Genomic DNA, 13,309 nt, shown 5'->3' with positions numbered 1-13,309 from the left:
AACATATAGACAGGAGACAACCATTTGTACTCACATTCACTTCCACATTCACACCTATGGGCAATTTAAAGTTTCCAATTAAACTATCTATATCATATTTTTGTGATTCTCACATGCAATATTAATTTTGCATTTGCCACTTCCAGCACAAAGGCTGTTCCTGCGACAGCGTCACCTACTTCCAAGGTGCATGGAGAAAAACAAGGGTCCAAAGAACACTTGGAGTATAAAGAACAGCTTTGATCCTTGACCAACAGGTTTTGGCCTGTGGTCATTGTCCGAGAATGATGAAGACTAATCCAGCACAATACCAAGAAAGCACAGGTTAATAAAACAAAAAGAAAAGAAAACTACAGAAACTAAAACAGGTACTAGCTCTCCTCTGTCCTGACTGGGCCATCTAGTAATAAGCAGCACTGGGAAGGTACTTTAAAAACAAAACCAAACCATCTATGAACGATGTAGATGTCTATCAGACTGCTCAAATAAATAAATCAGTATGTAAACAGGTAAAAAGCGTGTTACTGTGTGTAACTTCAGTTTTTACAAATACTTGTGTGCCCTTCTATGTATTAAGGCATGCAAACTGTCAAACCCCAGCATTTTAGTAACCACACTACAGAACATGGAAACACTAAGGCTGATGAAGTTTGACATTTTTTAATCCAAAAAGCGGTCCAGCATCCTTTGGATGTTTTGAAAGGCATCTCTGCCGAGGTAGTCCACCTGTCCCATCTCCCACAGCCTGCGGTGATCCAGCGGCTCAGTGTCTGCAGGTGTCTGCCACGACAAAGTGGGAAATAAACATCACATAATTATTCCATATAGATGCATTTAACAGAAGTCTCGTTTTGAAATCTGGCCGGATTTGAATTCTTACACAAAGACAACACAGTGTAAACACAAAGAGTCAGTGTGAATCGTCTGTGAAGAGGAGGAGGAGTATCACAGTAGCTAAAAAGAACAAAACCACCGCTCCATGAATCATGTTCTGGCAACACAAGTGAAGCTTTTACAAGCTGTCTGCTACTCTGTGCCACACATTTAAGTGAACACTGACAGTCAAAGGACGTTTCAACCAGTGCAGTAGCTCTACTTCATTCTGAACAGATTCAACTGGTACAATAAACATCGATCTGAAATATTGTAAGTAAACCAAATCAAAATGATAACTGCCACCAGCATGTGCTCTGTGCGGTTTTGAGAAACCAGTGTTGCCTTGAAAGAATGTGCCCTGCATAGCGCTGGCTCAGACACACCTCCTCACTGAAACCTTTAAGTTGCTGTGAGCCTGGAGAACGTGCTAATACTTCCACACTACGTCTGAGGGGCCGTCACAACTAGTCTAAGGAATGACATAATTACGGTTTCATTTACGATTCTGTTGACAAGCAAAATCTGCAGATTATTACAACATAAATTGTTTTACAGAACATAAATTTGGCAGCTGTAAATTCATACTTCTATGGTTTAAAGGACTACATACGGGATCAGCAGCCGTGTCTGCAGGAACGTCACTGCTTTCAGAGCCTTCTGCCCCCAAAGGTGGATCCTCAGCTTCTGACTCCTCAGACGATCTCGACTCCTTCTCCAACTGTGTGCCATCTGTGTGGGAACACTGCAGACGCAGGAATCATTTTACTAAACAGCAAACGTGATTGCATGTGCCGTACGCTGTTGTAAAAGCTTCTACATCACCTGATCGTGGGGATAACTCTGCTGATGCATGTTCATAGCTGTGATCATACTGGAGGGAATGTGGTTGTTCAAACTAATCGTACAAGCTTGTATAAAAACAGTGCATCAAGTTGTAATGAATTAAACAAATGACCAAAGACAACGAGAAGCTCGGAGGCCCGTGGCAGACAGCAGGCTGTATCCCTGTCTTGTTGTGTTTTTTCTTCCTGGAGTCAAATGAAGTCAGGCTGAAATACTCACAACTACTACAATCATTACTATGATATATGAAAAACACAACTAGCCAATAAGGTTATTCATTAAGCTAATTAATGTACTGATAAGAGATTATATCGAATGAGTACTTACAGGAAAAGTCTGACTTGTGTTTAAAGTAGTTAATCCCCCTACTCTGACTCATGAGATGCACAGCTATGACAATTATATTTAGCAATAAACAAAAGCAAAAAATGATGCTTCAACAAAACACAGAAACTGTCCAAGAGCTTAACATACAGATCAGCATGTCAGTCTCAGCTTACCACAGCTGGTTCAGACTGTGAATAAAGGTACTCTGGAGGAGGAGGAGGAGGAGGAGGAGAAAAATGTGCAAGCAGTGAATTCGAGGTGTCCAAGTTTTCTGTAAACGGCATCTTGGCTTCTCTTTCTTGGATCTGCACAAAGACAAAAAAAAAAGGAGGATAGTAAATGTTGGGCTGACAACCAAGACCAGCGCTGCACAGCCATCTGACACGTCTAGCTGCCACGTTCATGTTGCAGCCAAACTCTGCAGCAACTTATGTGACAGATTGACAAATCTTCAGCTACAGAGGGAGAAGTCAGCAGTGAAAACTGGTGCTGGAGCGGCTGCAGAGAAAACGTGCAGAGCATCTGCCAAACGTGGCAAAGCAACACTCTTCACAATGAAACAAAATCCAGCAAACTGGTGACAATGTATCCTTACATGAGTCCAACAAAGCATCAGATTTAAACCAGACAGTGTGAGTAAGCCAGTCTGGTGCCTTCACTACAACATCATGACAGTGATACTGGTTTACTAACAAGGACACCACCTGTGAGCTGCTGTACTGCACAGGCACATGATGGTAAAGCAGAGACATCTCGGGGGTTTCACTATCAGCCTGATGGCTCATCCCATGTGAACGTTTGCATAGCTCAGTTGTAACTCATGCTGGTAACGTCTGCTGCTGTTTAAAGCCAATCTTTAGCTTCAGATGTCATTTTTGTCTTTGTCCCACTCAGATCCCTTCCTCTGACTCCTGGTGTGTGACTTTGGACCTCCACCCACCAGTGAGTCCCACACCTGTTCCGTTTCCCCCGATTAACCCTTTACTGTCCTACCCGCCCTCATGCACATTCCTACCTGTTGTGGTTTCTCCTGCTCTTGCTTGGGCTGGACAACTGGAGCAGATGACACTGTGTGAATAAGGTATTCCTTCCACCACAGAGACACAAACTGCTCCATGTTGTGTGAGTAGCTGCTGTTTCCCTGCGAGTTCCAGGGTTTGTCTGCTCCAAGGAAGTGGATGATCTTTGCATTGTGGCCAAACCTGCAAGAACAAAACTGTAACTCCAACATGTCCAACTGTGGAAACCAGTAACACAGAGGAGACTGAAACCCACACGGTTCAGAGTATTTCCCAATTTATCAATTCCTCAAACCTATATTTATGTTCCAGAAGGTTTATTGGAGCGTCATCAGCTGTCACCGTTTGTTTTCTGTCAGTTTATTCTCGTTTCATAAGAACTCTATCAGTTGTGTTCAGACTGTAAGATTACATTCACAGTCAATGCAGAGATGCACAGTTAGCTCAAATTAAAAACGAACAAGAGAAAACGTGCAGGGCTTAAAAACCCTCCTGATCCTAATATTAAGGTACACTACAATACTACAGATGTTATACTAAAAACACACTCAAGCCAGATAACTGCAGCATCCAATCAACGGTCGCCTTCATAGACCAGCTGAAAAGTGTCACACTAACACAGAGATGAAAAAGAAGCAAAGCGTTGTCGAACACACCAGGACACATTCACACCAACAGGGTTATGGACTGGTGGCCTTCTGCTACAGCACTTTTCTACTTTACCCGACTGCCTCATTCACACCAGCACGTTTCTATGTGTAAGTGCTTTCCAGCCAGCATTTTTCATACAGAGCTTTTCATGCCACATTCAAAACTGCAGCATTAAGACTGATCATGTACAGCAGCAGTTGGACATGTATATATCATATATATCATGGAGCATTCAGGAGTCTGGAAACTTGGCAGTTCTGTACCGAGCACAAGGGTGAAGGGTCAGTGAGGGCGTGTGGAGTCAACTTTAACGGCTCTGCTTCGACGGCATTGTGCAAACACATCCTGCACAGATGGAAGAGGACAGCTAAAGCGACAAGACGAGCATAGAAAGTCCACCTCTGAAGAAAAGTAGATTTTGGAGTCCAGATTAAAGAGATTTCTCAGAGTGATGTCAGCGACTGATCTGTTATCCAAGTTTTATTTCAGTGCCGACTGCACGTCTAGCAAATATGTTTTCACCTCAGTGATGCAGGCAGCAGATGATGCTCCTGTGACGATAAATACAAAACTGTTTGATTTATGCCCAAAACAATGACATGCATTATAGGACTAGAACTAGCCTTTACATGTGGAGATATTTAACTGTGGGTTTTAAGTGGAAAAGAACCACAGGCAGCGCAGACACACTCACTGTTGGAAAGCAGGAAGGTAGCTGTAGACCGAGCTGGCACTGAGGTTGTAAACAAACGGCAGGTGTTTACTGAGGTCTTCCACTGACCAGCTACTGAAGAAAGAGTTCAACAGTCCTTGGTCTCCTCCTGTCAGCACACAAGAACAAAGTCCACAATAAAACAAACTCAATGTATGGTTTTTATCTTTTGTTCCCCTTTTTTTGTGTGACTGTAACAATTACCCAGGTTTGAACAATAAATCAGCACAACATTTACAAGGACTGCGGCCATTAGTTTAGTAATCGAGTACCCTATTGATCCTTCCATGCATTGAGTATAGGCCGCAGTTGATAAACGAAGCATCAAAGCAAAGAATTTGTCCTCAGATCAGCTCAACGGCTGCAACGATTCATCGAGTAATTCAAGGAATTAGATTTTTTTTGATATAAAGAGCTGAAAACAAAATCTCAATATTCTTTTATTTTATTCTTCCTAAAGTTTGGTAGGTGTGCAGGTGCTAAAGGATCCTGCACATTAAAAACATGATGTGATGTCAGTGCATTTGATGCAAAGCTGTCCAAGAGTTCATTGTGAAAGGGTTAACTGTGAGATCCACACCCACCAGAGGCTGCCTCTGTGTGTGTGTTCCTGTCTAGCTATCTTTGTGAGGACCGACATCTGCATTCTACTATACTTGTGAGGACACACTCACCGGTCTTCACATATTTGAAGGCATTTTTGAGGCTCAAACTGTGGTTTTAGTGTCAGGGTTGCAATTAGGTTATGGTTCGGTTTAGGGTCAGGGTTAGGCATTCATTTTTAATGGTTAGGTAAGGGGCTAGGGAAAGCATTATGTCAATGAAGTTCCTGACTAAGATAGCTGAAGTCCTGGTGTCCCGGTGAGGCTAGGTTGACATAATATAATGCATTTCTGAATCAGACCAGTCACCGCTCTCTCCCTGATCAGAACAAAACCAAAAGCTGACTGAATATTTTTGTTGGGAATAAAACATCATTGACGTGCTTTCTATGAGCACATGACTCCAATTAGTTGAGCCATTGGAATTCAAAGCACTGTAGCTCATTGCTTGTGCCTGAGCCCGTGTAGTCGTGTGTTACCATCAAAGCTGCCGTGGCGACTGGTGTGATCCAGCAGTCTGGTGTGAGTGTGCAGGGACGGTCTGAAGACAAACACTCCTGAGTTGAAACAGTCGGGCCAGCCGGGATCAGGAGCGGCTGACAGCTCGTCCCTGTCAAACAGCTCGTCCACGTTACACAGCACCTGAGGAGACCAGAGGTCATCTAAACTCACATCTACACGGACTTCATCCACCTTAAGTTGACATCTGGAGGTATACATGTTACCTTTGTGTAGAAACAGGCGTCATAAGGGATAAAAAACAAGTTTTAGTCTTCAAACGTGCTTTTTTACAGAAAGCACGTTGACCAGTGAACCAGCCTGCCATTGATCCGTTTCAGTGTGACACTCTAGTTGTTCCTCTGAACACAGATCACAGCTGCTGTGAAGTTTGAAGGCGAGCAGCTTATATGTGTGTTTCTGCTGTTTGTTCCTGGTCAGAAGCACAAACCCTCTCAGTTCACCTGGAGTAATATATCGTCACAGAGACTTTCTACAATTACATCCCACTCTAATGAAAAACGAGCTGACTGTTCTAACCTGGCTACAGCACAGAAAAGAAAACTAGGGTTGTTCTTGTTTTTATTGTTATTGTAACAAACTCTTTTTCTATGCTAAATGAAGATATCTGTGAGACACCATTTCCTCTGTGCTGAGAAGGCGACTGGCTCAAATGTGCCTTCACTACAAGGACACAAGGGAAACTGCTACCCACTGCTCCCACCCCGAGTGTTTGTGATCCTCCCCTCAACCAGCTTCAGACATATCGGCATGTGTCAGTGAACTCACCAGAGTGTCGGCATCCAGAAAGACGCATTTGCTATACTGTGTCAGAGTCCAGCAGTGGATCTTAGTGAAAGTGATACCGAGCTCAGGACGTCCCAGCAAGGACAAGTGGTGGTAATCTTCACTGTCCATCACATCCACCACAATCACTTCATCAAACACATCTTCAAGGGCGAGTCTGTCGGGCGATTCATAAACGTCAGTATATGATTTTTAGCAGATGCACCTTCAGAGCCTGTTTGTTCAAGAGTAATGGGACACCTAACATTTTCACACACAGCTCCCATTTCACCTTATGTTTGTTGCTCCCATCCCAATAACATCTGGCCAGTATGCCAACTTAACGTTACTTCATGTAGTGACAAATGTGGGTCACTTACTTCACTTTGAATTTTTCCTATATGAAAAGAAACCACAACTACAAGTTTCATCACCTGGTTCAGACCAGAGTAAAAGTATTTACAACACTTCACTTGTTCTGCATTTTTCATGTTACAGTCCCAATTCCAAATTCTACACACACAATAACCCATAATGGAAAAGTCTGGATGCAAATTTTATTTTATTTTTTTAAAAGCTCTTACAACAGTTGGATAAGGATCGAATGGCTCGTAGAAACGGGCAAGATACGCCCATACTCCCGAAACACCTTCCACAGAACACTGAGGGCCACGGTGGAATGCCTTCTCCAAGCCCACAAAACATGTGCACTGGTTGGGTAAACTCCCATGCACCCTTGAATATCTTTGAGAAGGTAAAGAGCTGGTCCAGTTTTGCGCAACTGGGACAATCCTCCTGTAACCGAGGTTTGACTAATGCAGGCGTGTCCAACTCCAGGCCTCGAGGTCCTGCAGGTTTTAGACGTGTCCTTGATCCATCATAGCTGATTTAAATGGCTAAATTACCTCCTCAACATGTCATGAAGTTCTCCAGAGGCCTGGTAATGAACTAATCATGTGATCCAGCTGTGTTGACCCAGGGAGAGATCTAAAACCTGCAGGACACCGGTCCTCGAGGCCTGGAGTTGCCCACCCCTGGACTAATGGATGGTGGGCTCTCCTCTCCAGCACCCTGGCATAGACCTTCCCAGGGAGGCTGAGGAGTGTAATCCCTCTATATTTGGAACACACCCTCCGGTTCCCCTTCTTAAAAATGGGAACCACCACCCAGGTGTGCCAGTCCAGAGGTACCACCCCTGACCATGCAACATTTCAGAGCGTGTCAACCAAGACAGCCCTACAACATCCAGAGCCTTCAGGAACTCAGGGTGAACCTCATCCACCCCCGGGGCCCCGCAACCAAGGAGTTGTTTAACTGCCTCAGTGACCTCGGCCTCAGTGATGGAGGAGTCATCCACCCGTCCCCAGACTCTGCGTCCTCTACAGAAGACGTGTCAGTGGGTTTAAGGAGGTCTTGGCTCCAAAGTCCCACAGGCTAACCAAGCCTGATAGAACTGCTTCTTCAGCCTGATGTCTCCCTTTATCTCTCGTGTCCTGACCTGAATGTACATTTCTGTAGGACTCAGACAATGACTGTGCACCAACATCTCCCACCTTTGTTTGATCAGTTCCACGAAGCAGAATGAGAGAATCTGCCCAAAATTAGATGCATCAAGCTTGTAGAGTCATACACGAAAAGAACTGAGGCTGTAATTGCTGCAAAAGCTGCATGAAACACAGGCTGTGAATACTTATATACATATGAAGATTTTTAGACTTAATATATTTTGGAATAGGGCTGTAACAGGACAAAATGTGGAACAAAAGCTTTCTGGAGCCACTGCATAAAGATGAAAACACCCTTGGAAAAGATATGTAACAATGGCTGAGCATACTTCGAGCACACATGAGGGAGTGAGACTAAATTCTTTTAACGTTTGACACATGGTTCATTATTCCCCCACCTTGACTGCTCAGAGACATTTGGTGTGATCATGGCAACTATGTGGCGAGTTGTTCCATGCCGCCGCAGACTTCTGGCCACTACAGCGGCTCCCATGCAGTAAGAGTCTGTGGTGGCAAGGGTCACAAAAGCCTCAGCAGCTGGAGAAAGAACAAAAAGACCCCATCAGGCTGACTGACCCGGCTGACGTGTGTTTGTCATTTAATCTTTGTTGGATTTGGTGTTTCTTTGTTGCAGCAGGAAAAGTAACCAATGCATGGTTTGACTTTTACATGAGGTCCTGATACCCTGTTCACACTGAGAGTTAAGTAACAGTGACCCTTTCACAAGCGATATCAGTAAAGGCATGTTAGAAAGAAAAAGACTACTTGTAGTATTTAAAATATTTCAGGATCTTTGTGGAACAAGGAGCTATTTTAAATAAAGAATACAATTCAGAAAGCCACTATGGACAGATCCAGGCCTGACCTGGTCCAAATCCACGCACTCCACCCCAGACACTGTTTAATGACCTATTAAGGAGCCTATGATAGGTTAACATCAAGCAGATGCACTTCTAGTAAGACCAACTGAGACTAATTTTGGTCATTCTCAGTGGAAAATATGTTGAGGTTCAGACTCTGAAACTGTACCTTTCAAAATGTTATTTGACAGAATTTAAAAAAACCAGTCGTAACATGTTCAGAACACTGCACTACGTTTTACACGTGCCTGTTGTCAAGCTTACCTCACGAGAACCAGTAAATGCAGCAGCTGTGCATCATATTGTTGTAGTGAGTAACTGTTTAAATTGTTTTCACTGTGATCTGCAAAAAACTAAAGTGATTTCCATTATGCTTTAAAGTTTTAGCACGTCTGATGTGTAGAAATCTGCAGCAGCACTGAGAGCACACTCAGCCATCAAATAATAAACTGGAGCTAAAATGTTTTATCTTACCGCTCTGTGTGCTAAAATCACCACGACACCATTCAATCTGTGCATTTTGCACCAGCGTTGCATTTTCCTGGCACATTTTCTACCTTCTTTACCAGTTTTTAATCCCCATTTGAGAATGTCTCTGGAGTAGTTGGAACACACCAAACCTGATCATTGGATCGCCACTGCTACAGATGAGCCAAATTCACTTTGTAGTGCAGGGCGCAGGGGCCTGTACTGTAAAGTAGGTGCAGCACACACATGACCTCTCAAGGTGGGTAGCAATACACGGGCGGTAGCAGAAGGACCTCTGAAACATGGGAAGCTCTACTGGCAGGAAGATAAATATAAGCGTAATATGAGAATAAATGCAAATATGAAAGGGTAGCTGCATAATACAGACTGAAGTAACCTAAGCTGATGTGAGTTCGTAGTATTAAAAGAAGGGTAGGGTTACTTTAAGCACTTTGGTCAACTGCTACATCAATGCCTGTGGAGCGGTCAGCTCTGCAAAGGTACCATCAAGGCTGAAAGTACATACAGGTTTTAGAGCAGGGGTGTCAAACTCGTGGCCCGGGGGCCACTTGCGGCCCACGTCACCCCTGCTTGCAGACCAAATCTTGAAGTGAAGAATTATAATGCAGTTTGGCCTTTGAAGTGACTTTTTTGTTAAAATAAGTGATTTAATATGAAGGCAATATGAGCAGAGAGCACAAACGTGCTGAGGGATTGGCTGTGTTAGTTCACAAACTAGTGTGTAGCACTGTGCTGCTGTGTGTGTGCACAGACACAGAGGACCAGTGTGTTTGTTTGGTAGTTCACTGAAAGGATTCGTTTAGTGACGAGGGAGGAGCAAACAGGCTTGTTTGACAATATTTGACATAACAAAACCATTTTAGGAAATATTTGTGGCTGTTTTCTTGTCTGTTGGGGTTTTTGTAGTACTCGAACACTAAAGTGGCTCGTTGAAGTTTGACACGAGTCACACACAGAGTCCAGACGTGCGTTTTATTTCTGCTGTGTTTTTAGAAAGGCATGCCTTTGTCTGGGTTGTGAGCTGACCAGCCTGAAATCTTCCATCTAAAAACATTTGAATCATCAAGAAACAACATCAACAACAAACTGGTTTCAGTTTTCAACTTACTTTGTTTAAAAAAAAAAAAATACAGTAGATTTCTACATTTAAACAGCTGAGATGCTCGGATCAAATATGGCTTAAAGATATCTGCATTCTGTTTTGATTTACATTTACACAAAGTCCCAACGTTGGTAACTGTGGTTGTACATTTAGGATGGGATGTATTTTAGGTGGGATTTGTGTTGTTGTTGTTTGTGTGTGTCAGTAAAAGCCACAGTCACTGCAGTGGTCACAGAGTGGCTGCATCGCCACCATCGCAATGACAGGACACAGGATTGAAGTTCTGTGAATGTAAGTATGTTTTAATAACCTTTAGACTTGGCCTCTGCTGGGAACACTCTTAATAATAAATAACAGCCCACTGCTGGTTCTTCTGATGCGTGGATATATGGTTACACTCATATTGTGGTTGTAAATCACGCGTCACGTAGAGCACAGAGTGTGCATGGCTTAATATCCCGAGCATGCAGTCAGATCACAAGCATGTTAACCTTTTGTCTGCACGAGTGTCACATTTCACGCGGCTCACTGTGTGGGAGAGTGCTGGGGAACAGCAGGCAAAGACTTTCATGTCAGAATTTCACTGCGCCGTTTTTCATTGAGTGGAAGCTTGAGCGAGTTACGACTCAGTTAAAGAAGTTAACCTGTGGAGGGGTTAACTGAGTTATTACTGTGGGCTCTGCCTTACATATAAAGCGCCCTGAGGCGACTGCTGTTGTGGTTTGACGCTGTTTAAATAAAACTGAATTGAAAGAAGGTCACGCACACTGACGCGTACTTGATTCCTCGGTAGAACAAAGTATAACGTGATAAAGACTAGATCGTGTGTGTTAAAGGAAAAGCCACCTACCTGACATTCCTGTTGACAGAAGCTTTGTGCGCACCTGACAGCTGCACGTATCCACAGAGGAGATCAGGAATATGCGGCACGTGTGTGAAAGTCTCCCTGCAGCGCTGTGGGAGCAGCCAATCACAAAGGCCCGGACAGACCCGGGTTAGCAGCGGCTAAATCCCGAGAAACGCCACCAACCCACAGCTCATTCAGTTGTTCCTCCCGACCGTGTGACACTGGGCTGCTGGTGCTGCTGGTTACCTGTTTGCTCAACTGGTCATTCAACCAGCACAAAGGAAGCTTTGACTGATGTTGTGCAACACACTCTGCCCTAATGCCCCTTTGTTGACCGCCCTCCTTTCACTCCACATGCGTGACAGGTTACCAATCAGCCGGTGTTTCGGCTCGACACCCCCACTCTGTGGTGGGCTGTTCCTGCTGCAAAAAGGAAGCTGGCCATCACAACACGAACACCTTCAGTAAAAACAGCGTTACTCGTCATTTATTCAGATATAAGTTTACTTAGTGTGAGTAATAACTGTGCATATGAGCAGTGAAGTGCTTTAATGATGTAGCTTCTATCAAAGAGAACAAATCCTGCATTTCATGACTTATGTGGCTGTGGCAGCTTTCCCAGCAGCTCTGCAGCACCGCACTACACCATCTCCCGGAGGAAGCCGGGATTAATAAAGTCTCATCTAATCTATTTTATGGACTTTTGTATCATTGATGGCATTAATGTATCTTTTAAAAGACACCAGCATTCACATGTCTACAGGTGTGACAACCAACCCCAGGACCAGTGCGATGCCCACCTGACCCAGTGACAGCTGCCTATTACGAGCTCAGTAAGAATGCAACGCTGTGTGTCCGTTACATTCTTTGTTCATAACAGCGCATTTGTTGAAACCGTATGTGTATAGGTGGTGCAACATCGACAAAGCCAGTCCATGCTAGAGGTTAGAAATTAAAATGGAAATGAGTGGTTTCCATCAAATATTTTAGATCATATCTGGCTGAATATGACGTAAGATTTCATTATAAACTAGATGAAACATAAAGAAATTCCTGTTTTTTATGTGTGTATTTCTAACTTTCTGCTTCTTAATTCAGATCAAACTGAGGTTATTGTACTCGGCCCTGAACATTTTAGAAATATGTTCTCTAAGCAGATTCTTCCTCTGGATGGCATTACCTTGGCCTCCAGTAACACTGTGAGGAACCTTGGAGTCATGTTTGACCAGGACATGTCCTTCAATGCACATATTAAACAAATATGTAAGACTGCGTTCTTCCATTTGTGCAACATCTCTAAAGTTAGAAATATCCTGTCTCAGAGTGACGCTGAAAAACTAGTTCATGCATTTATTACTTCCAGGCTGGACGACTGTAATTCATTATTATCAGGAAGTCCTAAAAACTCCCTGAAAAGCCTTCAGCTAATCCAAAATGCTGCAGCAAGAGTCCTGACAGGGACTAGAAAGAGAGCAGATTTCTCCTGTTTTGGCTTCCTGTTAAATCCAAAATTCAAAATCCTGCTCCTCACATACAAGGTCTTAAATAATCAGGCCCCATCTTATCTTAATGACCTTGTAGTACCATATCACCCTATTAGAGCACTTCGCTCTTGCTCTGCAGGCCTACTTGTTGTTCCTAGAGTATTTAAAAGTAGAATGGGAGGCAGAGCCTTCAGTTTTCAGGCCCCTCTTCTGTGGAACCAGCTTCCAGTTTGGATTCAGGAGACAGACACTATCTCTACTTTCAAGATCAGGCTTCAAACTTTCCTTTTTGCTAAAGCATATAGTTAGGGCTGGACCAGGTGACCCTGAATCCTCCCTTAGTTATGCTGCAATAGACGTAGGCTGCCGGGGATTCCCATGATGCATTGAGTGTTTCTGCTCTCTGCAGTGAATCGTTCGTTTTTATTGGTTCTGCCGGAGGTTTCTTCCCGTTGAAAGGGAGTCTTCTTTCCCACTGTCACCAAAGCGCTCAAAGGGGATCTTCTCTGTATTATTCTACAGTCTTTACCTGAATATGTGTATTCTCATAAAAACTAGAGAAGCATTTAGATATGAAACAAGTCCAACAGCTTTGCCTCTGCACTCCAACAAAAGGATTGAAAATGAAACTTTAAAAATGGGAGCAGACTTTCAGCTGCTCAGGTATGTTTGTGTGGACTTGGTGCAGGTTAAACACAACGAGGGTTC

General features: G+C 43.6%; 1 protein-coding gene across 4 annotated transcripts; it reads right to left on the bottom strand.

The window, feature by feature from the left end:
• Window positions 1-11,521, bottom strand: gyg2 (glycogenin 2). Of its 4 annotated transcripts, none has more exons than XM_005747088.2 (9): window positions 11,121-11,520; window positions 8,218-8,356; window positions 6,318-6,492; window positions 5,510-5,672; window positions 4,411-4,537; window positions 3,062-3,248; window positions 2,220-2,351; window positions 1,487-1,618; window positions 1-780 (listed from the first exon to the last, which is right to left on the bottom strand). In XM_005747088.2, the coding sequence occupies exons 1-9, from the start codon at window positions 11,125-11,127 to the stop codon at window positions 661-663; spliced, it is 1,182 nt and encodes a 393-aa protein (XP_005747145.1). In that variant the 5' UTR covers window positions 11,128-11,520; the 3' UTR covers window positions 1-660. The 4 variants fall into 4 exon arrangements, with proteins under 4 accessions (XP_005747145.1, XP_005747146.1, XP_005747147.1 ...); XM_005747089.2 differs by lacking the exon at window positions 1-780 and adding an exon at window positions 1,276-1,345 and having other exon boundaries at window positions 11,121-11,521; XM_005747090.2 differs by lacking the exon at window positions 1-780 and adding an exon at window positions 1,699-1,747 and having other exon boundaries at window positions 1,505-1,618.
• Window positions 11,522-13,309: the final 1,788 nt, after the last annotated feature.

Source organism: Pundamilia nyererei, unplaced genomic scaffold (genome assembly GCF_000239375.1).
Source record: "Pundamilia nyererei isolate P.nyererei 1_Seehausen unplaced genomic scaffold, PunNye1.0 scaffold00188, whole genome shotgun sequence".
Taxonomy (NCBI): domain Eukaryota; kingdom Metazoa; phylum Chordata; class Actinopteri; order Cichliformes; family Cichlidae; genus Pundamilia; species Pundamilia nyererei.
The sequence above is the reverse complement of the archived record's forward strand: the minus strand, read 5'-3'. Positions and strand labels throughout refer to the sequence as shown.